This window comes from Oncorhynchus clarkii, chromosome 10 (genome assembly GCF_045791955.1).
Source record: "Oncorhynchus clarkii lewisi isolate Uvic-CL-2024 chromosome 10, UVic_Ocla_1.0, whole genome shotgun sequence".
Taxonomy (NCBI): Eukaryota; Metazoa; Chordata; class Actinopteri; order Salmoniformes; family Salmonidae; genus Oncorhynchus; species Oncorhynchus clarkii.
This window is the reverse complement of record NC_092156.1, coordinates 44,471,868-44,495,327: the sequence shown is the minus strand read 5'-3', so window position 1 is coordinate 44,495,327 and position 23,460 is coordinate 44,471,868. Positions and strand designations below refer to the sequence as shown.

Below are 23,460 nucleotides of genomic sequence, written 5' to 3'. Positions count from 1 at the left end.
GGATAATCTGACAGAACAAACACAGTGAGTCTCTACGTGGATAATCTGACAGAACAAACACAGTGAGACTCTACGTGGATAATCTGACAGAACAAACACAGTTAATCTCTAGGTCGATAATCTGACAGAACAAACACAGTGAGACTCTACGTGGATAATCTGATGGAGAGGCTACGGTGCAGCATGGCTCATGAGCAGCAGCTGTCGTCAGGCAGAAAACACGTGTCACATTGTATCAAATTAAGAAAGACATATACTGCAGATCATTTAATCAAAGTGAACAATGTCACTCACAGGAGAGAATTGAGAGAGGTGAAGCAAAAGTAGGAAAGCAATAGGCCTACCAACAAAGTGAAATCAGGTCGGTAAGGGGCAAATGGTGGTCAGAGAAAGACAAATAGAATGCACACATGGGTAAAGGAAGCAGAATAATCTGCATGTACAAAAGGAATAGACAGCATAATCCTACACAGATATTGAGTGAGAGACCTACAGTACATTCAAGGCACATACATTGTGTAAAAGATTCTTAGTAAAATCCAGGCTGAATTGTAAATCAAATGTCATATAAATATGGTATTTTTGTTCTTAATTACATCCTGTTATGGTAACATAGATGAGCCAACACCTCAGACAGACAGATCGCTAACAGTGTTCTAGCCTGCCTTGAGTCTGACCCTTAGTGATCATATTGGCAGGTAGTCTAGCTGTTAAGAGCGTTGGGACAGTAACCGAAAGGTCACTGGTTCGTATCCCTGAGCTGACTAGGTGACAAAATATGCTGCTGTGCAGTTGAGCAAGGCACTTAACCCTAATTGTGCCTGTAAATCACTCTGGATGAGAGTGTCTGCTAAATGACTCCAATGTAAATCAGGCAGGATGTCATGTCAGGCCCTTCACTGTGGTGGCTCCTGTTATGCAGGAGATGCTACAGGTGGGGGGTGGGGACTATGAGGTGGGATGAGGGCTCTCAACACAAGAGGGCAACCAACCAGGAACTCATTCTCTGCCTCAATTAGCTTTCATGTACTCAAGAGCACTGAGGCTGGGTCCATTATCTTCCCACCACAGCTCAGGCACCAGACTGATCTGCGAGTAGCCTAATACAGGAATATTTTAATGTTAATCTCCTGCCGGAGCTTTAATTTAGCATTTCATTAAAACATGATAAGAGAAAGTGCACTTGAAAAAGCAAAAACGCCTCAGCAAGTTAACCCTGTAGGCTACACACACTAAATAATACATAAATGCTCTCCTAACTGATTCAGTGTATATATATATATAAACAACACTACTAGAGGATCCACCGCCGCAGGTCTTAAATGTTAAATGCGGAGATAGTATATGCCAAAATAGTCAAAGGTAATATCAAGATTGTAAGTATGGCACAATTTTCTGATAATTGTTCAGCACTGCCACTGCTTCAATGATCCAGAATTAGCTGACAATTCTGCTTAGCTGGCACTTGAAAGTAGGTTGCATCCTACTACTGAGAAAGGTGAGAGGAACTTTACAATATCATCTGTTTATCTAAACGGTACCCCAGCTATAACAAGACAGGTACTAAGGACATAACATAACGTTTTCATTTGGTTTAGGAGATCACAAGATAGACGAATATTTTCCAAACATTGTTCGAACGTTTTTAGTCAAGAATGATGTTGTTCTTTTCAAGAACATATCTCTGGAGGTCTGAAATTAGCATAAGTGCCAAAGAAAATGCTTAAATGTAAAATGATTTTACAAGTGTAAACATTTATAGCATATAAATCACAAAACAATTAGACTAATTTGATCAGCACAAAAGTGATGAGAGAGGCAGCACGACGCCTCCGAGTGGGCGCCTGCGATGGTCCGAATGATGGTGCTACACCGCGGCCAGTTCAACTTGATCTGGAAACATCTCCGTATGACTAGCGTTCTCCATATCCGAGGGCAATGGAGCAATTTTGTGTTTGATTCGGTAAAGCATCACGATCAACATGGCAATCAAAAATAACAGTAAACATACAAAAAGTCCAAGGTACGTCGACAAACTTGGTAGCCTTGGGTCTTGACGTCCTATTTCCGCGACAGTTGTTGTCCAGATGTGTTCGTCGCTGGAGTTTATTAACATTTTGGAAAATCCATCGGGGCTTGGAGTAAGAAAGTTCCTCCAGATTATTTGGCCATTCATCATGGTGAATATTACAGTGCTGTCATCAAGCTGTAGACTCCGGGTTTCATGTGAACAAATGGTTATGTCCAGTCGCGCAATGCCCAATGTATGCCCCAATTACATTTATCCACATCATTCAAACGATTTGGTGAGTACAGTCCGTTGGCCAGTCCGAGGTCGGGTTTCGAGGATACACCGTAGTAGTTTATTGGTTTTGAGGTGTGTGTAATACGGACGCGGGCGCGCGGTTTTCTGTCACGCCTGAGTGCGCTCTTCGCGTTTTCTTTATTTGGACGATCGGTACGTCACTCGATCAGAGCAAATGTATGACACAAATGTTACCAAAAGTCCCCGCCTTATTTGAAGGGATTTAACATTGATTTTTAAAATGTTCTAAAGGTGAAAATAAGTACATATATTTTCTCGTTATTTTGCGCACTGTCGTGACCGCGTTTTTTGTTGCCTCCTCCGGCGACATTTAAACAATTCATGAACGGATGAGTCTTGTGTCAAGAATTGAAGCAGTGACCTTGCATTATGTAAAAAAAAATACCTCGGTCATATAGACTCGGATTTCTCATACAATACCCTGAACGTTGAAACAATGACTGGAGGCATTGGTTTTGGGAGCATAAGGGTTGTAATGTATTACATTGTTTCCATCCATATGGTTTTCTTCTTCATATGAGATTACAATCATGTTTCATGCGCAGTGTCCTATTTATGCTGCTACCTTGTTCTTTATTTTACTCTTATTATTATCTATCCAGATGCCTTCATGTACATACAGTATCTACCTCAAGTATCTTATACCTTTGCACATTGATCTGGTACTGGTACTCCCCGTATATAGCTCCACATTGATCTGGTACTGGTACTTCCTGTATATAGCTCCATTCGCGTGTATTTTATTTTATTCCTCTTGTGTTAGTTACTATTTTATTTGTAATATTATTTAAACTCTGCATTGATGGGAAAGGTTCATAAACAAGCATTTCACTGTAAAGTCTATACCAGTTGTATTTGGCTCATGTGATTAATAAAATAACATTTGATTTTTCATTTGATCCTCTGATGGTAGTGATGGTGTGTGTGTGTGTGTGTGTGTGTGTGTGTGTGTGTGTGTGTGTGTGTGTGTGTGTGTGTGTGTGTGTGTGTGTGTGTGTGTGTGTGAGAGAGAGATTGTTTGGGATGAGTTGAACCATAGAGTGAAGGAAAAGCAGCCAACAAGTGCTCAGCATATGTGGGAACTCCTTCAAGACTGTTGGAAAAGCATTCCAGGTGAAGCTGGTTGAGAAAATGCCAGGAGTGTGCAAAGCTTCCATTCAGCCACAGAAGAATTAGTGAGGTCGGGCACTGATTTTGGGCGATTAGGTCTGGCTCGCAGTCAGCGTTCCAATTCATCCCAAAGGTATTGGATGGGGTTGAGATCAGGGCTCTGTGCAGGCTAGTCATGTTCTTCCACACCAATCTTGTCAAACCATTTCTGTATGGACCTTGCTTTGTGCACTGGGACATTGTCATGTTGAAACAAGAAAGGGCCTTCCCCAAACTGTTGCCACAAAGTTGGAAGCACAGAATTGTCTAGAATGTCATTGTATGCTGTAGCGTTAAGATTTCCCTTCACTAGAACTATTATTATTCCTCCTCCACCAAACCTTACAGTTGACACTATGCATTCTGCCAGGTAGTGTTCTCCTGGCATCCACCAAACCCATATTTGTCCATTGGACTGCCAGATGGTGAAGCGTGATTCATCACTCCATAGAACGCGTTTCCAGTCCAACAGAGTCCAATTGTGGTAAGCTTTACATCACTCCAGCCAACGCTTGACATTGTGCATGGGGATCTTAGGCTTGTGTGCAGCCACTTCGCGGCTGAGCCTTTGCTGCTCCTAGACGTTTCCACTTCACAATAACCACACTTACAGTTGACCGGGGCAGCTCTAGCAGGGCAGAATTTTGACTAACTGAATTTTTGGAAAGGTGACATCCTTTGATGATGCCACATTGAAAGTCACTGAGCTCTTCAGTATGGGCCATTCTACTGACAATGTTTGTCTATGGAGATTGCATGGCCGTATGCTCGATTGTATACACTTGTCAGCAACGAGTGTGGCTGAAATAGCCGATTCCACTCATTTGAAGGAGTGTCCACATACTTTTGTTTATATAATGTATGATTAAACAGGGACTCAAGTGGGGCAGATATAGTAGTTAAAATGTCTGAGAGTTCTAATCCACCACTCTGGAGCCACTGTGTGAACACAAGTTTAGACCTGCATATTGAAGTCACCAGCCACCTATGCAGACCGGGTCTTGACTTACAGATAGGCACTGTCCAGAAGAGTACCAGATGTCTGGTGATGATATTTGTACGTCTGTGGTTGTTCCATGGTTCTCCTATGTGTGTCTCGCTCGCTTTTTTTTCCCCTCTCTCGTCTCCCTCTCCCTCTCCCTCTCCCGCTCTCTCAATAATTAATCAGCCATAGAGACAAAGCCCACCTCTCATCATCATCAAAATGCCTTTTATGCTCCTGCTCTGACATATTCAGTAATGGCCAGGACTAGGTTTATAGGCCATCATTGTAAATAAGAATTTGTTATTAACTGACTTGCCTAGTTAAATAAAGGTTAAATAAATAAATCCAATATACAGTATTTACACTGCAAAGTTACCATAAGAGCCAGAACATGTTTCAATGAAAGGACAAATGCAGTTGAATAACGACAAAATCCACTCCAGGGCCAAAGTCCACCCTTGATGTGATTCAATATAACCTAATGTATGTACAGTGTGCAGTGGTGGATTGTATATCGTAGAATAGTTCATCAAATCTATTAGGTTCATTGTGCTCCAGTTAAAGTTGACCAGACGGGGGAGCACGGGATCTAAGTAAAGCGCATTGTGCGCACAGACAGACGCGAGGAGGAGAGAGGACTTCAATCAGGGTTTTCATCCCAACTCGCTACAGTCGATTCTGAACTTTCGGATTGAGGGTGCTGGAGGACGCTGTCACAGCTTTTCTCCTCTGCTATATTTCAACACGCGTGGATCGAAGTAAACTTAATATGAAAACATGTCTGTAAATGAAGTGTACGTTTTCAGACCATTCAAGTTGATTGCTTTACTTTGTGTCTTTCTGGCATTGTGTCTGGACATTGTAGCGTTATTGAGTCCCGCCTGGGTAACCGCAGAGCGGTTTTCTTTGTCGCTATGGGAATCATGCACCGAAAAAGATTCTGGCTGGAGATGCCTTTCCACCCTCAAATCTGGTAAGAAGCAATTTTTTTCCTACTAAAATTCTTCTTACTTTTGATGTAAATTATGCCTTTCAAGTGGTTTTCTATCCAGATGAAAAGGGATCCCCAAAATGAGTTATAATCCTTGACTCCCAAAATAATGTAGAAGTATTTTGGCAGCGAATGACGGGGGACTATCACTATAGGATGGTGATATTGGCATTTTTTCATGCTTTCACCCCTGCTCTTAAGGCTCATTATCTATTACAAACTCTATAAAACATGGCCTAGAAATTGGTGCAGTTTCTTCCCTTTCACAACCTTGTTGAAGTTCTATAGCATACACATACACTCTATAAGACTGGTCCAGATGGATACAGACTGAATGCGTAAAGCAATCGGATTATAGTGAGAGAAATACCTGGAATTTACGGTGAATTTCTACTGTATGTAGGTCATGGATGAAGAGCTCAACAATGGACCAATTGTTAATGTACTGTAATTAGCTTGTTCAACATCGCTCCGGCTCCGTTGATACATGTCTACTGCAACACTTGCTTTCCAGGGACAATATTTTGTAGCCTGATTGCATCTCGGGTAAACTATTCCGCTCTTTGCCACTTGCCACTATTACATTCCACTCATTGCCACTCCTGTCATGCGTGGAATATGTTAGCTAAGAAGACTGGTATCCAGACTAATTATTTTTGCTCCCGCCCTGCCAATCAGTGCGTACCACTTCTGTGAGTGATTATCGTGATACAAGTAGATGTTTAGGCCTATCTGAGGCTATTCTCTTTGAGTGTCGCCACAGTTTGTTGCGGTTGTAATGTGAAGTTCTATTTCTCAGCAGTGTTGTATTGGGGTGTTCTCAGGGGGGGGTGTTCTCACGCATTCCGACATAGGCCTAAGCCATATATTTAGGGTCAGTGGCAACCCCTCATTCAGGGCAGGTGGTTGGTAATCTTCTCTAGTTGCGCCGTAATTGGCTCAGTGTGCTGTCACTCATGGGGACACTAGTCTCTGCAAAATCTACAAGGAAAGCTAAAAAGTTCAAGCCCCCTTGGATACTGCCATAGATTTACATTAGAAGTGCCCATCCAAGAAGGATCAAGGTCATTGGCCACATATAAAATAATGTCAAATCAAGTTACCTTAGCTTTTATTGGACTTATTGTGTCAATATCATACTTGCAAAATCTTGTCAACAGTAGCAAGCTAGACAAGCAGTCACCATCATGAATCATGTTGACAATCTGCTGGCAAATCCTTTTCAATCCTTGTCATATGAAGAGAAAATATAAATAAAATGTATCAGTGCTCATCGGCCATTGGACATAAACATTACCCAACAAGTTGGAAATCGCAAATTCAACAATGAGTGGTTTGGAAGGAATCAGTTGCTAACTCTAAGCATTGCAAAGCAATCACTATTTTGCTTCCCCTGCTATTCAGTGAAGAGGGTGTGTGGTCCAAGTTTGGGTTTAAGGGTCTCTTTTCCAAGCTTAAAAGGATAAACATTCACATGCAATACCATGGGTCAGGAAATGTTGAATACATTGGCCATGCTGTCAATCCAGCATGACTACTGAGTCATGTTTAAAACAACTGGAAACTTGGAACTGGGAAATATCAGACTTCGGTGAGTTCAAGACAACTGGGAACTCTGAAAAAAACAGTCTCCGACCGGGAAAATACGTTTTGAACGGTCATCCTTTTTAGAATTCCAAGTCATGCACTCTGGCCTCTTTCTAGAGCTCCGACCTGAAGATCACTGATGTCATGATTCAACCTTGTTGTTTTTTTTATGTTACCACGGTAACCCTACATGAAACACAGTCATTATTTTAAGTGCTACTAAAATCCCCTAAGGGAAAAATGAATGGTGGAAAAACGAAATAAAACAATTTCCCTATTTGACCTCTAGGTTTTATGGGTATTATGACATCTCCACTGTGGAGCTCTAATGTTGGTCTCTTGGAACATTACTTGCTGCTTCCTTAGTTTCATCCCTCTCCTCTACTGTTTCTCAGTATCTCACTAGCTGTTTTGGCTGAGCCTCCCAGCAGAGTAGATAGAATGTGCTGTTAGGGAAAGCCTCAGTGAGGATGCTACTGCCACTGCAGCCAGCACAGGCTCCAGCACAGAGCAGAGCGGACACCATATGGGTGCTGTGATCAGGAGAGGCAGGTTAACCCTGGCGGTCTCCTCTGATAGGACCCTCGATCTCAGTTCAGTGCCCTCCCCTGTGGTGCCCAGCCAGCCACACCCTTTCCAAGCTTGATGGTCTGTCTCTGTCAGACTAAAATAAGAAAAAAACAGTAGGGGAAGTTCTCTTCTGCACTGTTCAACCAATACAGTAAATAAGAGTTAAGATGGAGTGTCGCCTGGTTAATATTCCGGATGGAAACAACTTCAGAGAGCTAGATATTAGATAGCGTTATCTAGCGGCAATGGAATCTCCGACAAAGCTGACGCCAACAAAATTGGTATGTGGTGTCTTGCAACTTTGTGGCAAGAACTTCATCTCAAAGACAAACAGGCACTATCTATAGTCATCCGCTATATGTTTCACCGGAGACTGTAAACAAGTGGCATCACAGCCTCTCTAACTTTTCTCCTGAAAACCGGATGTTTCTGTTTTGTAACAACCCTGCGGAGCGTGCTGTCAGACAAACACCTGTCACATAATGAGCTGCTGTGATAGAGCTCTTTCCCTCTGTTGTTGTGGTGTAATGTGGAGAAGGGGGGGGGGGGGGGGGCTGAATGTGAGGCGGTCCCTAAGAGATAACCCTGTCCCTGGGCAGAGAGAGAGAACGCCTGCCTGCCTGGCAGAGCTCATTAGGACCAGGGCGTCTGGGTGCAGGGGCATGGTGGGGTTAACACTACAGGAGACAAAGGAGACAGTGACCTGGGACCTGGGGGCAGAGAAAGACATGACAGAGCGGAGCTCATTAACTGCCTCCAGTGGAGCTTCTCTCTGTTCTCTGAGGCGAGCCAGCCAACCGAGACGCAACAGACCTGCGGGAGAACTGAACAGTCAGCTGGATTTTGGAAGGCTGCATCATGGCTATGTCTGCACAGCCAGAACCTGGACAGAGGAGAGGCAGAGGCAGATTGGATGGATGGATGAGATTGAAGCAAGGGTTTTGCACGTGGTCAAGTGAGCATGTTTGAAGTAGCTCTGTGGATCAAGCTCCCTTCACTGTCTAAATTAAAACACTAGAGAGAACTGTGAATGTTGGGGAATTTTAAACTCTTTCTTGACCACAAATACACACACACACACACACACGTGTTTTGAGTTGTAACAAGAGCAGTAGGCTATTTGTTTCCTGCGTGTCTCTCATCACTGGTCTGAGTTTATGGGGGATCTATTCAATTCCACCATACAGTCATACACTACATGTTTGGAACATCTCATTCCAAAATCATGGGCATTTATGTGGAGTTTGTCCCCCCTTTGCTGCTACAACCGCCTCCACTCTTCTGGGAGGGCTGTCCACTAGATGTTGGAACATTGCTGCGGGGACTTTCTTCCATTTAGCCAAAGAAGCATTAGAGAGGTCGGGCACTGATGTTGGGTGATTAGGCCTGGCTCGCAGTCAGCATTCCAATTCATCTCAAAGGTGTTCGATGGCGTTGAGGTCGGGGCTCTGTGCAGGCCAGTCAAGTTCTTCCACACTGATTTTGACAAACCATTTCTGAATGGACCTCGCTTTGTGCATGGGGGCATTGTCATGCTGAAACAGGAAAGAGCCTTCCTTATACTGTTGCCACAAAGTTAGAAGCACAGAATCGTCTCAAATATTATTGTATGCTGTAGCGTTAAGAGTTCCCTTCACTGGAACTAAGGGGCCTAGCCCGAACCATGAAAAACAGCCCCAAACCAAACAGCCGCAGACCATCCACCAAACTTTACAGTTGGCACTATGTATTGGGGCAGGTAACGTTCTCCTGGCATTGGCCAAACCCAGATTCGTCCGTCGGACTGCCAGATGGTTAAGAGTGATTCATCACTCCAGAGAAGGCGATTCCACTGCTCCAGAGTCCGATGGTGGCGAGCTTTACACCACTCCAACCTACGTATGCAATTGTGCAGGGTAATCTTAAGCTTGTGTGCTACTGCTCTGCCATGGAAACCCATTTCATGAAGCTCCCGACAAACAGTACTTGTGCTGACGTTGCTTCCAAAGGCAGTTTGGAACTCGGTAGTGAGTGTTGCAGCCGAGGACAGATTTTTATGCGCTACGTGCTTCAGCAATCCCGCTCTGTTAGCTTGTAAGGCCTACCACTTCGCGGCTAAACCATTGTTGCTCCAAGACGTTTCCACTTCACAATAACAGCACTTACAGTTGACCGTGGCAGCTCTAGCAGGGCAGAAATTTCATGAACTGAGTTGTTGGAAAGGTGGCATCCTATGACGGTGCCACGTTGAAAGTCACTGAGCTCTTCAGTAAGGCCATTCTACTGCCAAAGTGTATCTATGGCAATGGCTGTGTGCTCGACTTTATAAACCTGCCAGCAATGGGTGTGGCTGAAATAGCAGAATCCACTAATTTAAAGGGGTGTCCACATACTTTTGTATACATAGATTGTATTTCACTGAGTGATTAGAACAGGAGTACCCTATGAATCAATGTTGGTGATGGTCATTTGTAACATGTGTCTCCTCCTGCAGACTGGCAGATAGCCACCCTCGTGTTGCTGCTGGCCGGTGCTGCGGTGACTCTGGTGGCCTTCCTGGTGGCCCTCATCTCCCTGTGCCGGGGGACACACAGACATCACTACCGCACAGTAGCCGTGTTCATGTTCGCTGCAGGTGAGTCCACCAAACTTGAACTATCACAAACCCAACACCATACAGGGTCATACTGCACCACAACACAATCACATACAAATCAAATCACATTTTAACCATCATATGCTTGGTAAACAACAGGTGTAGACTAACAGTGCAATGCTTACTTACGGGCCGTTCCCAGCAATGCAGAAAGAAAATAGAAATATAATAGAAAAGTAATAACGTAATAATTAAAATAATAATGAATACACAACGAGTAACAATTACTTGGCTATATACACAAGGTACCAGTACTGAGTCTCTGTGCAGGTGTTCGAGGTAACTGAGGTAGATATGTAGGATAGATAATAAACAGTAGCAGCAGCGTATGTGATGAGTCAAAAGAAATTAGTGCAAAAAGGGTCAATGCAGATAGTCCCGGTAGCAATTTGATTAATTATTTAAGCAGTCTTATGGCTTGCGGTAGAAGCTGTTTAGGGTCCTGTTGGTTCTAGACTTGGTTCATCGGTACCACTTGCCGTAGGGTAGCAGAGAGAACAGTCTATGACTTGGGTGGCTTGAGTCTTTGACCATTTTTAGGGCACCGCCTGGTATAGAGGTTCTGGATGGCAGTGATGAGCTACCCTCTTTAGCGCTTTGCGGTTGGATGCCAAGCAGTTGCCATGCCAAGAGGTGATACAGCCAGTCAAGATGCTTTCAATGGTCCCACTGTAGAACTTTTTGAGGATCTGTGGGCCTATGCCAAAACTTTTCAGCCTCCTGAAGAGGTGTTGTCATGCACTCTTCACGACTGTATTGGTGTGTGTATCACAACTCAGGATATGTCCCAGATGCAGGCACAGGAGGTGGATAGTTTGATTCTCAGAATATTTAATATAACAAATGGGCAGGCGAAAGGCAGGTCGAGGGCAGGCAGAGGTCTGTGAACCAGGTCAGAGTCAGGCAGGTACAGGAGGGCAGTCAGGCAGTCAGGCTCAGGGTCAGGACAGGCAGAAAGGTCAGAAACCGGGAAGACTAGAAGACAAAACCTTGAGGACAGTAGAAACGGGAAACCTGCTGGTAAGACCTGACAAATCAAGTTGAACTGGCAACAGACAAACAGAAAACGCAGGTTTAAATACACAGGGGATAATGGGGGGGAAATGGGAGACACCTGGTGGGGGGTGGAGACAAGCACAAGACAGGTGAAACAGATCAGGGTGTGACAATATGTGGACCATGACAGATCCATAGTGATGTGGACACCGAGGAACTTGAAGCTCTCGACCTGCTTCACTGCAGCCCCATTGATGTGAATGGGGGCATGCTCGGACCTCCGTTTCCTGTAGTCTACGATCAGCTCTTTTGCCTTACGGACATTGAGGGAGAGGTTGTTGTCCTGGCACCACAGGTCTCTGACCTCCTCCCTATAGGCTCTCTCATCGTTGTCCGTGATCAGGCCTACCACCGTCTCGTCGTCGTCAGCAAACTTAATGATGGCGTTGGAATCATGCGCAGCCATGCAGTCCTGAATGAACAAAGAGTACAGGAGGGGAGTAAGCACGCACCCCTGAGGGGCCCCTGTGTTGAGGGTCAGCTTGGCGGATGTGTTGTCACCTACCCTCACCACCTGGTGGCGGCTCGTCAGGAAGTCCATCATCCAGTTGTAGAGGGAGGTGTTCAGTCTCGGGGTCCTTAGCCTAGTGATGAGCTTGGAGGGGACTATGGTGTTGAACGCTGAGCTGTAGTCAATGAACAGCTTTCTCACGTAGGCACAACATGGAGATACAGTGTAAATTCTTTCCCCATACCGCATTGGTCTCCATACAGACAGAATTCACCATTTGAGGTCATAGTCAAGTTGTTTGCACAAAGATAAATAGACACTGACTGAGACTGTGAGGGTGGAGAAGGAGAGGGCGGGGGGGGGGGGGGGGGGGGATTGTGGGTGAGAACTCTTTTTGTGGTGCTTTGAGACCCAGAAAGCAGGCTGATGCGTGCCAAGAAAAAGCAGCCGCAGAATTTGCACAGTTACCAATGAAGAGAGGAATGTATTCCCTTATGGATAATATCCATGAAGAAAGAGATGAATTCTCCCACAGCTCTCTCTGCTCAGTCTGCTCCGCCTCTCTCTGCCCCCACTCTCTGCTCACTCTCGTCCCTCTCTCTGCCCTCTATTTCTCTCTCTCCCCCTCTCAATGGTCTCTCTTTCATTTTCTGCTCTCTCTCTCTTTCCCCCTTTTTCTCTGCTCTCTCCTTCACTAGGCCTCTCCTTCTCAGGCTCAGTCAAAACACAATTAAGAGGCCATGCCGGAATAACAGTGCTGTGGAGCATTTAACTCTTAAAACTAACTAATTGTTCAAAACATACTCATTTCACAATACTTTTTTATTTCTCTTCTGTGAACTGTAGCAAATCAACAGCTGGAGATTACTACCAATGCATCACCATATAAAGCATCCACAGAGAGGACAAGCACAGTAAGCCATACTGAATAAGGAAGCAATATTGAAACCAACATCGCTTTTTGCTGTTTGTTCTTGTAATGAAAACGAGTGTGTGTGTGTGTGCATTTCTCTGTGTGTGTGTGTGTGCATGTTTGTATGTGTGAGGTCAGGAATAGAGCAGTGTGCAGTCAGTCAGTCAGTCTTGTGGTTTGAAAACAATGGTGGAGCAGTGACAACAGCCTTTACCTGGTTTGTACTCAGTCCCACATTCCCCAATTTGAAACTTTCTTATTTAACAGACAGGCACCCTGTTATTACATTTATATAGAATGAAAACAAACACATTTGCTCCCACTCCCTGCACTTTCCCAGGCCTGAACACATACGGTGCATTTGGAAAGTATTCAGACCCCTTCACTTTATCCACATTTTGTTACGTTACCGCCTTATTCTAACATGGATTAAGTTGTTTTTTCCCCTCATCAATCTGCACACAATACCCCATAATGACACCACAATACCCCATAATGACACCACAATACCCCATAATGACATCACAATACCCCATAATGACATCACAATACCCCATAATGACAAAGCAAAAACAGGTTTTTAGGCATTTTTGCACATTTATTAAAAATACAAAACGGAAGTATCACACTTACGTAAGTATTCAGACCCTTTGCTCAGTACTTTGTTAAAGAACCTTTGGCAGGGATTAGAGCCTCGAGTCTTCTTGGGTATGATGATACAAGCTTGGCACACCTGTATTTGGGGGATTCCTCCAGCATTCAGGCCAAAGAGTTCAATCTTGGTTTCATCAGACCAGAGACTCTCATGGTCTGAGAGTCCTTATGTGCCAAGCAGGCTGTCATGTGCCTTTTACTGAGGAGTGGCTTCCGTCTGGCCACTCTACCAAAAGGCCTGATTGGTGGAGGGCTGCAGAAATAGTTGTCCTTCTAGAACGTTCTCCCATCTCCACAGAGGAACTCTGGAGCTCGGTCAGAGTGACCAGTGCTCAGTTTGGCTGGGCATCCAGCTCTAGGAAGAGTCTTGGTGGTTCCAAACTTGTTCCATTTAAGAATGATGGAGGCCACTGTGTTCTTGGGGACCTTCAAAGCTGCAGACATTTTTTGCTTCCCTTCCCCAGGGCTGTGCCTCAAAACAATCCTGTCTCTGAGCTCTACGGACATTTCCTTCCACCTCATGGCTTGGTTTTTGCTCTGACATGCACTGTCAACTGTGGGACCTTATATAGACAAGTGAGTGCCTTCCAAATCATGTCCAATCAATTGAATTTACCACAGGTGGACTCCAATCAAGTTGTAGAAACATCTCAAGGGTGATCAATGGAAACAGGATGCACCTGAGCTCAATTTCGAGTCTCATAGCAAAGGGTCTGAACACTTATGTAAATAAGGTATTTGTGACCGATCTGCTCGATTTGGTCTTATGTAGCAACATTTGAAATGGTGTGTTTTACATTGAATACAAGTAGAGACTCAGAGCAAGAAAATGGTATATCATACACTACATTTGAGGAAAATGGCCTTTGAATGTTTTGGTACACCTACTGGAGAGCTCTTCTTTGTCTACACTCATTCAGCATCGTTCACACCCTCTTAAGCTTTTGCCCCACCCATCTCTTTAAGAGTTGATCCGAGCGTTCTGTCCTAACAACAGCAGTCAAGCAATCAAGTTAACTAGCTAACGTTGGCAAGCTTGCTAGCTACTGCCAGACACAAATGAGAGAACAGCTCACTCTGACCATGTGCTGCTGGCAACAATTAACTTTTTTTTGCCAACGTTTACTGACACCGGCCATATTCAACAGGTGTTGAGCGTTCGTAAATTCATCAGTTATTCTGTGCTCTGGCAGACTCAGACGAGAGTGCTCTGAAATCAGAGTAGGTAGCCAGAGTGAATTTCCCAGCTATGTGTATCAACAGCTGTCGCAGTGGCATCATGAACATTCTATTGAAATGGATACTTGCACAGTGGAGTCTTTTGTTAAGACATGTAGGTAGCTAGCTAGCTAATCAATGAACCATAATCTCAACTCATGACGTTACTACCCTCAATTAATCTGCAGGTAGCTAACCAACCAGGTTTAATATTAGCTAGCTAACATTAGGCTATAACTAGCAAAGCAAATGGCTCTGAGATACGAATAATATTGCTACACAGATCTTACACATAACTTTAACTTAACATTAGCTAGCTAGCGAGCCAGCCGGCTAACATTAGCTTGAAATTAAAATGACTTTCTGACAAAACTAGAAACGTGTAATATCTGAAAATGTAGCTAGCTAGACTATCTTACCCATATACATGGTTGGACACTTCTCCCTCTCTGTCACGGATGCCATGGTTGCCCTTAGTTTGAAGATGTAATCCGGAGACAGGTGTTTTCTCCATCTCCTTAGCTATCATAATCTAATTCCACTAATTTCAAAACTCGGTCCTCCAGAAAGTGGAGAGGAACACTTATGCAGTTCTACTACGCAATATATATATATTTTTAAAGCAGCGCTAGACAGGATTACCTCCACATTCTTACCAGCTCAAATAGACAGAAGCGTGCCACAAGGCAGACCAATCCAAACTCATCTCTTGGCATGTCCAGCCCACTCATTATCTCAGTCAATCATTGCTAGCGGGAAAGTTGCTGACTTTTTCTGTGGCTAAACCAACTAGGCTCGTATTTAAAGATGGCATACAAGTTTGTTATTAAGGCACATGAAAGTTCACATGTTCCAGAAGGCATTTCTGCCAAAAAACGCATTTTGATTAAAAAAAACAAGTTTACGTTCAAATGGCTCTCCTGTGAAGTAGTGACCCACGACATACTCCTAGTTTCCTGAAACAAGTCACATTTCAATGTTGTCACTTTGTCATTATGGGGTATTGTGTGTAATATATATATATATATATATATATATATAATATTTTTTCACCTTTATTTAACCAGGTAGGCTAGTTGAGAACAAGTTCTCATTTGCAACTGCAACCTGGCCAATATAAAGCATAGCAGTTCGACACATACAACAACACAGTTACACATGGAATAAACAAAACATACATTCAATAATACAGTAGAAAAAAAGAAAACAAAAAGTCTATATACAGTGAGTGCAAATGAGGTAAGATAACGGAGTTAAGGCAATAAATAGGCATGGTGGCGAAGTAATTACAATATAGCAATTAAACACTGGAATGGTAGATGTGCAGAAGATGAATGTGCAAGTAGAGATACTGGGGTGCAATGGAGCAAGATAAATAAATTAATACAGTATGGGGATGAGGTAGTTGGATGGGCTGTTTACAGATGGGCTATGTACAGGTGCAGTGATCTGTGAGCTTCTCAGACAGCTGATGCTTAAAGCTAGTGAGGGAGATATGAGTCTCCAGCTTCAGTGATTTTTGCAGTTCGTTCCAGTCATTGGCAGCAGAGAACTGGGAGGAAAGGCGGCCAAAGGAGGAATTGGCTTTGGGGGTGACCAGTGAGATATACCTGCTGGAGCGCGTGCTACGAGTGGGTGCTGCTATGGTGACCAGTGAGCTGAGATAAGGCGGGGCTTTACCTAGCAGAGACTTGTAGATGACCTGGAGCCAGTGGGTTTGGCGACGAGTATGAAGTGAGGGCCAGCCAACGAGAGCGTACAGGTCGCAGTGGTGGGTAGTATATGGGGCTTTGGTGACAAAACGGATGGCACTGTGACAGACTGTATCCAATTTGTTGAGTAGAGTGTTGGAGGCTATTTTATAAATGACATCGCCGGAGTCGAGGATCGGTAGGATGGTCGGTTTTACGAGGATATGTTTGACAGCATGAGTGAAGGATACTTTGTTTTGCGAAATAGGAAGCCGATTCTAGATTTAATTTTGGATTGGAGATGGTTAATGTGAGTCTGGAAGGAGAGTTTACAGTCTAACCAGACACCTAGGTATGGTGTGAAATAATTATTTGATATTGTAGAACAAGGCTCTAACGTAACAAAATGTAGGTAAAAGTGAATGGGTCTGAATACTTTCCAAATGCACTGTATCTTTCTGCTTGGAAATGTTCTGCTTGAAGTCCATTGAGAGACAGGTGTCAGGATGTATACAAGCAACCATTGGTTTCATCAGCTAGTTACTTAGCCAGTTGCTCTTATAAAAAGCCAAAACAGCCTAGAAGTCTCCTATACTGTAGCACCAGTATGTGGAGGGATAGATTGTGGTAGATGTCTGAGGCTTTCGCCATTTGTCATTTGCTGAGAAATGTGGGAGATGCAGTGTTTTCTTTCCCTCTCTGTAATTGCTTTCAGGCCTGTTAAGGATAAAGGTCTCCTTATGCAGGAGAGCCTTCAGTCACAGGATGGAGGGGGCAGGGGGGCTGTGTAAATGCCCCCAGTCAGAGAGAAAGGCTGAGAGTCATTGTTGTGCCTGTCTGCTGGCCAGAAGTACGGCCCCAGCCCAGCCGCCTTAGCCTGGCCTCTGTGAACAGTCACGTTCCTGAGCTTATGTCTCACGCCTCTTCACCTCTTTTCCTCCAGGTGGAGTCTCAGTAAATTTCACAATGTCCCTTCTCTGCGTCAGTCGACATATATGCACACTCACACGTGCACATACACACAGGTTTTAATAGGGAAAAGGAACAGTAGTTAACTTTATGTCTAGAGAGCCCACCGTGTGGTATTTCCTCTCCCCCTCTTTCAACTTGACGCCTTACTGTTTGACCATAAAAGTAGGAGGAAGCCTCACCGCACATACGTGAGTACACACACAGACGGACCAACACTCACTCTGATTCATTGCCCAACACAGTGACTGCTTTCCTGCTCTTAAATATATTCATTAGGAATGTGTTGACTCAGAATGTGATGTGACGGATGAGGTTACCCAATGTGAATCCTAAAGTTAATAGTTATGTCTGTGTTGGTCTTCTAACAAAGTTCAATCGACTGACATTGGTGACTATGAACAGGACACTCCACATACAAAGTACACAGAGAGATGGTAACACGGGATACACACAAGGAAAGTTCGGTCGCTATAGGGATATTTTAGTGTGACCCAATGTGTTTTCTATTCTAAGCTCTGCCACCACAGTTCCGACCACAGTCCAGTGGAACACAACGTCACAGGTTATAAAAGCACACTTTTTACTTTTCTTTGGAAGTTCAGGGTTATGGGCTTTGGCCACTTGACAGTATAAGCCCACAACGAGTTTGAATTATAATAGGCTTTTACTTATAGACTTCAGTTCAGAATAGTTCAATACAATAATCCTATATTTAGGCTGTGGTCAGTAAAGGCTAGTGAAGCACTGAGTGTTTCTCAGTGGCAACCTAAGGAGGATGCATTAGAACTTCATTAGAGAACCAGAGATTGGATACAGGATGCAGTAGTATGTTTGTTTACTGTGTAGTGGAGCATGGGCGGGTGGGTTTGTTGTTGGCTGCTGGCTGCAGTAATTAGCAGCTGTTGGGTCTCTGAAGGAGGGGCACAGAGAGTGTGAGGGGAACCCAGGAGGAGGAACAGGGTTTGAAGAGTGTAGAGGATATTGAGGGGAGGGGGTGTGATAGGACCCCCTGGGTAGCGGCTGGTTGGGGGTATCTATCACCCCTCTCCGAGCCTGGCTGTTGTCCCAACTCTGACTCGCACGTGGCTCCAGTTTCCCATCAGCATTCTTGGCATCACTAGCTCTTTACCTGCACACAGGTAGTCATTCATTCATACAGCAAGGCTAGCTGGTTCCCTTTTACCAGAATACATCTCAAATAGTAGGGCCCTACAAAATTTGTTTTTATCAAATTACATTTTATTTGTCATATGCGTCGAATACAACAGGTGTAGTAGACCTTATAGTGAAATGCTTACTTACAAGTCCTTAACCAACAATGCAGTTTTAAGAAACATACCTAAAAAAAATAAGAAATAAAGTAACAAATAATTAAAGAGTAGCAGTAAAATAACAAAAGCGAGGCTACATACAGGGGGTACCGTTACAGAGTTAATGTGCCGGGGCACTGGTTAGCTGGTGTAATTGAGGTGATATTACATGTGGGTAGAATTATTTAAGTGACTATGCATAGATAATAACACAGTAGCAGCAGCGTAAAAGAGGGGGGGGGGGGGGGCAATGCAACTAGTCTGGGTAGCCATTTGATTAGATGTTCAGCAGTCTTATGGCTTGGGGGTAGAATCTGTTTAGAAGCCTCTTGGACCTAGACTTGGCGCTCCGGTACCGCATGCTGTGCGGTATCAGAGAGAACAGTCTATGACAAGGGTGGCTGGAGTCTTTAACAATTTTTTGGGCTTCCTCTGACACCGCCTGGTATAGAGGTCCTGGATGGCAGGAAGCTTGGTCCCAGTGATGTACTGGGTCGTACGCACTACCCTCTGTAGTGGCTTGCGGTCGGAGGCAAAGCAGCTGCCATACCAGGCAGTGATGCAACCAGTCAGGCAGGATGCTCTCGATGGTGCAGCTGTAGAACCTTTTGAGGATCTGAGGACCCATGCCAAATCTTTTCAGTCTCCTGAGGGAGAATAGGTTTTGTCGTGCCCTCTTCACGACTGTCTTGGTGTGCTTTGACCATGTTAGTTTGATGGTGATGATGATGATGATATTACAATTTGTTTTGGTATAAAAACACCACAATTGGGTGTTCTATGTCCACAACAATGCTTAAACCACATCAGAAGACCATTTTTGAGGTCTGGAAAAAATCTAAGAAATTTTGATTTTGGGGTGTAGTTACCCTTTAATGCCAATGTGCAGCAGCAAGAGACTGTTGTTACTTTAGTGGTGTTTCTGTAGCGCTCATGTGATTGCAGAGTTTGCAAAACAAATGGCCACTGGATTTATGCAAATAATCATGATATCATTCTGCCAGGTAGGCATAGGCTACTTAGTAGTTAACATTTCATTGAGAAGATTTTTGTGAATGCCTTTCCATCTTCCAGAAGACAGTTGTCATTACATTAGCGTCATCGCTAACAGCTACACAAAGTGGTAAACAAACACGCACTCACAGGCAGGGGCATTCTTCTGTCATTGCCTCTTCATAAAGTTTAAGGAAAATATAACTCATTGATGCATTTTTTTCATGTCTTATGATAATCATGGGCATATTAAGGACTGTTGTAATAATTTCAATAGTTGATTTCCTACTTCCCTAAAAAAAATGTATATTGTTGAATTCCGTTTTAGTGTCTGGATTCTGTTGGCAACGTGGATTTTATAGGGCCCTAAATTAGTGTACCGAGATAGAAGACATACGTTGTCTAACTATAAAATGTTCACATTTATATCTTTCTGTGGATTCAATATCTAGATATTTTCCCTTTCTTTCAGTGGTCCTTCAGGCCTGTGCACTGGTCCTCTACCCAATCAAGTTCATTGATGGGACCGTCCTGCAGACCTACCATGAGTTCAACTGGGGCTACGGACTGGGCTGGGGAGCTACCATCTTCATGCTAGGGGGAGGCATCCTCTTCTGCCTCCGGACGGACATGTATGAGGATGCTATGTACTGAGCCCTCATCTCTCTCCTTCTCCTACTCTCTCTTGCTCTTTCTGTCACACGCACACACACACACACACACACACACGCACACGCACGCACGCACACACACACAAATAAATATTCACACCCATACTCTGGTACAACAACACACACACACACACAAACACACACACACACACACACACACACAAATAAATATTCATACCCATACTCTGGTACAACAACACGCGCACACACACGCGCGCACACACGCACACACACGCACACACAAATAAATATTCACACCCATACTCTGGTACAACAACACACACACATACAAATAAATATTCACACACATACTTTCGTACAACAACACACACACGCACACGCGCGCACACACACACACGCGCGCACAAACGCACGCACTCACACACGCACGCACACACGCACACACACATAAATATTCACGCCCATACTCTGGTACAACAACACACACACACACACAAATAAATATTCAGACCCATACTCTAGTACAACAACACACACACACACAAACACACACACAAATAATTATTCACACCCATACTCTGGTACAACAACACACACACACAAGCATACACACACATGCACACACACCGCCTTCCTCTGCCAACATAGACACCTACATACAGTATATCTCACAGACACCAATCCACGCTGTTATTTATAGACAGAGTGTGAGGACCTGTTCTAAGACAGGGCTCCTGGCTCTGGCTGATCAACAGGAGAGATGAAGTGGGAGGAACAGCTGTGTGGAGAGAGTGTCTGTCTGTCCTCAGTGGGCTCCCAGAGACCCCCACCACAGTCAGACAGATGGCGAAGCTGTTAAAGCACAGAGATGGTTTTGGACAGAGATGGGCCACTCGACCTATGAACCTTTCTACAGCACATCCCATGGATCTCCATTCGTAGAGGAACAAGAAAGATTATCTGAGCCCTCCCCTCTGAGCTGAGGTGTTTATATAAGGGATTGGTATACATTCCGTTTATTGGGTGTATTTTTTTGTTTGTTTAGAATTTCATGGTGACAAATCAAATTAGGGATGTATTGATGTTATCATTTATCTTGCTATCCGATCTCCCACAGGAAGATATATTTTATGTGTTGCTGTTTGATAATTGCAGTTTCTGAACACTGATAACTTAACATGGGATCAGAGGTGAGTCCCTAGCTACGTGTCTCCATAGCTGAAACATAGCTGGTTTTGCCAGCTCCTTACATTTGAAGTGTAAAATAAACAGTACTGTTATATATGCGAAAATGAACATGTGTTTCTCATTTGTTTTGAATTGATACAGCAGTCTTCAGCTTTTGCATAGCTCTGGCTCTGGGTTATGTCAACTGAGCTTTTACAAATTTAATTGGTGGTCTTTCTCCAGTCTTTGGATCTGTTCACGTTTTTTCATATTGAAGAACACAAAACATTTGAACAACAAACATAACAGAGGGTCTTTGAATAGTTGCACACATTTAGTTTGTAGAGTAGAATCTGTTTAACACCCCTACCATAAGACCTCGGGCCCAGAAATAGCCAATCAAAGCTATGGCAGGAATGTACCACTGAGCAGGGGAGGAGGGAGGTAAATGATAGGTGCCGTGCTTTGGAGGAAATGGCATGGCAGGGAGCCACTTGCTAAATTTCTTACTGTACCATTCTCTCACATCCCAGGACACAAGGGCCTCGCAGGCCAGAATGAAACAGCCGCAGCAACCCAATTATAGTTGCCATTACCAGTGTGGCTGCTTGTGGATCTACGGCTAAATGGGTCGTGGGAATGAGACTCCTGGGCTGGAGCGTAATGAGGTTCGGAGGTATTGGCTGGCAGGATATTGATGGTCTCTCAGGGCTTTACCAGACTCTAATAGTGCTACATCCTGTCCACTAGATGAAAGTGGGGCCAAACACCAGAGGCAAAATAGTTCAGGACCTCCCATATATTACACGCTTATGTTGCCATTAGAGTGATGAAGTATCATTATTAGCTATTTTGTCAGCTCTCCTCGTAATGGGTACGTAAATATCAACCACGTCCAAAGGCTGTGCCATTCATTTCACTTGTGGAATATTCATTTGACAGGCTATGGGTAAACATATGGGTATAACGATACATTCAAGTCAAAGTCGTTCTCCTAGAGTCAGTCCACCCTTTCCCACAATGCATTCCATTGCACACCTGTAACTCCCTTTCCATACATCCCCCCCCCCCCCCAGATATTCTACAGAAGCTCACTGTTACGTAATCAAGTTGTCGTTTCAGGGGCTGTTGTAAATGACTTGTTTATTAGCTCCTCAAAACAAACCACCAGCGGTCTTGTTCTCCCTCTGTGACTCCGGACTGTTTCCCCCTGCAGGCTGTGTTTTTAAGACAGAGAGGGGAAGGGAATGCACTGACTGGGATGTTGTTTCAGTTGAGCCCATCTCATCTGGTTTCAATCCCATGGATACTGAGGACTGTGATCAAATTAGCCTTGATATACATTTTTTTTTTCAAGAAACCAAAAAACTATGTTGGCATACCCAGCGAGGGAGGTCTTGAGCCTCTCTCCCTTTTTGTCATGCTCTCAGTAATGAGACTCATGTTGTGTCTGCGGGCCCCAGCAGGGTTGCAATGTAACTGTGTGACTGTGTGTTCAGCAACGCAGGACCCAGAGGAGGTGCCCAGGCACGCCAGTGCTCAGCTGTTCCTCCCGAACCACTGACTTTCAGGTGTCAGGTGGAGAGTCTGACCGCCTGGTGCCTGTCCTCCCTGGTGCTGCTTGCCCACTCCTCTGTCCCTGCCCAGCAGAGCGCACACTGCAGCAGCTGGGGCTCTCTGCCTGGACTAGGGAGATTCTCAACACCATCTAACTTCAAGCTGTTTTGTATTTTAGCTGCACCAGTGAGAAAAGGGCCCCATGTTATTGTGCGTGGGTGCTCTTGTAAAACACTTCTGCCACGGTGTCGGCCTCTTGTCCCCAAGCTGTCAACAGCTTCTCACAGGAGTCTGGAGGGCGTTAGGTCAAAATGGATGCTTAGCTTCTCTGATCGTTACTGGAGTGTCTGTGCTAGGGTCAAAGTTGATCATTTTCTTATTTTAGAAATGACGTTCCAAAAATCTATGGACTGCAGCTTGTTGGTTAGTGGTGCATGGTCATGTGGTGTGTGGAGTATTGGGTACGTATACTTTACATAGGGGGAGCTTCTATAGAATGACAGGTGTGCAGCTGTGTTATGCCAAGGGTGTATCCTAGGTTGTAACGGGAGGAGTCTAATCTGTGGCTCATGTCATGATGACATGTGGAGCTTGGGGACAAAG

At 44.3% G+C, this 23,460-nt stretch overlaps 1 protein-coding gene across 1 annotated transcript; it reads left to right on the top strand.

Annotated features, from left to right (window-relative positions):
* Positions 1-5,125: 5,125 nt before the first annotated feature.
* LOC139419585 (transmembrane protein 47-like) lies at positions 5,126-21,426 on the top strand. Its single transcript, XM_071169555.1, has 3 exons — positions 5,126-5,433; positions 10,082-10,222; positions 19,974-21,426. Exons 1-3 carry the CDS (start codon positions 5,238-5,240, stop codon positions 20,153-20,155), a joined length of 519 nt encoding a protein of 172 aa, XP_071025656.1. The 5' UTR covers positions 5,126-5,237; the 3' UTR covers positions 20,156-21,426.
* The last annotated feature ends 2,034 nt before the right edge of the window (positions 21,427-23,460 follow it).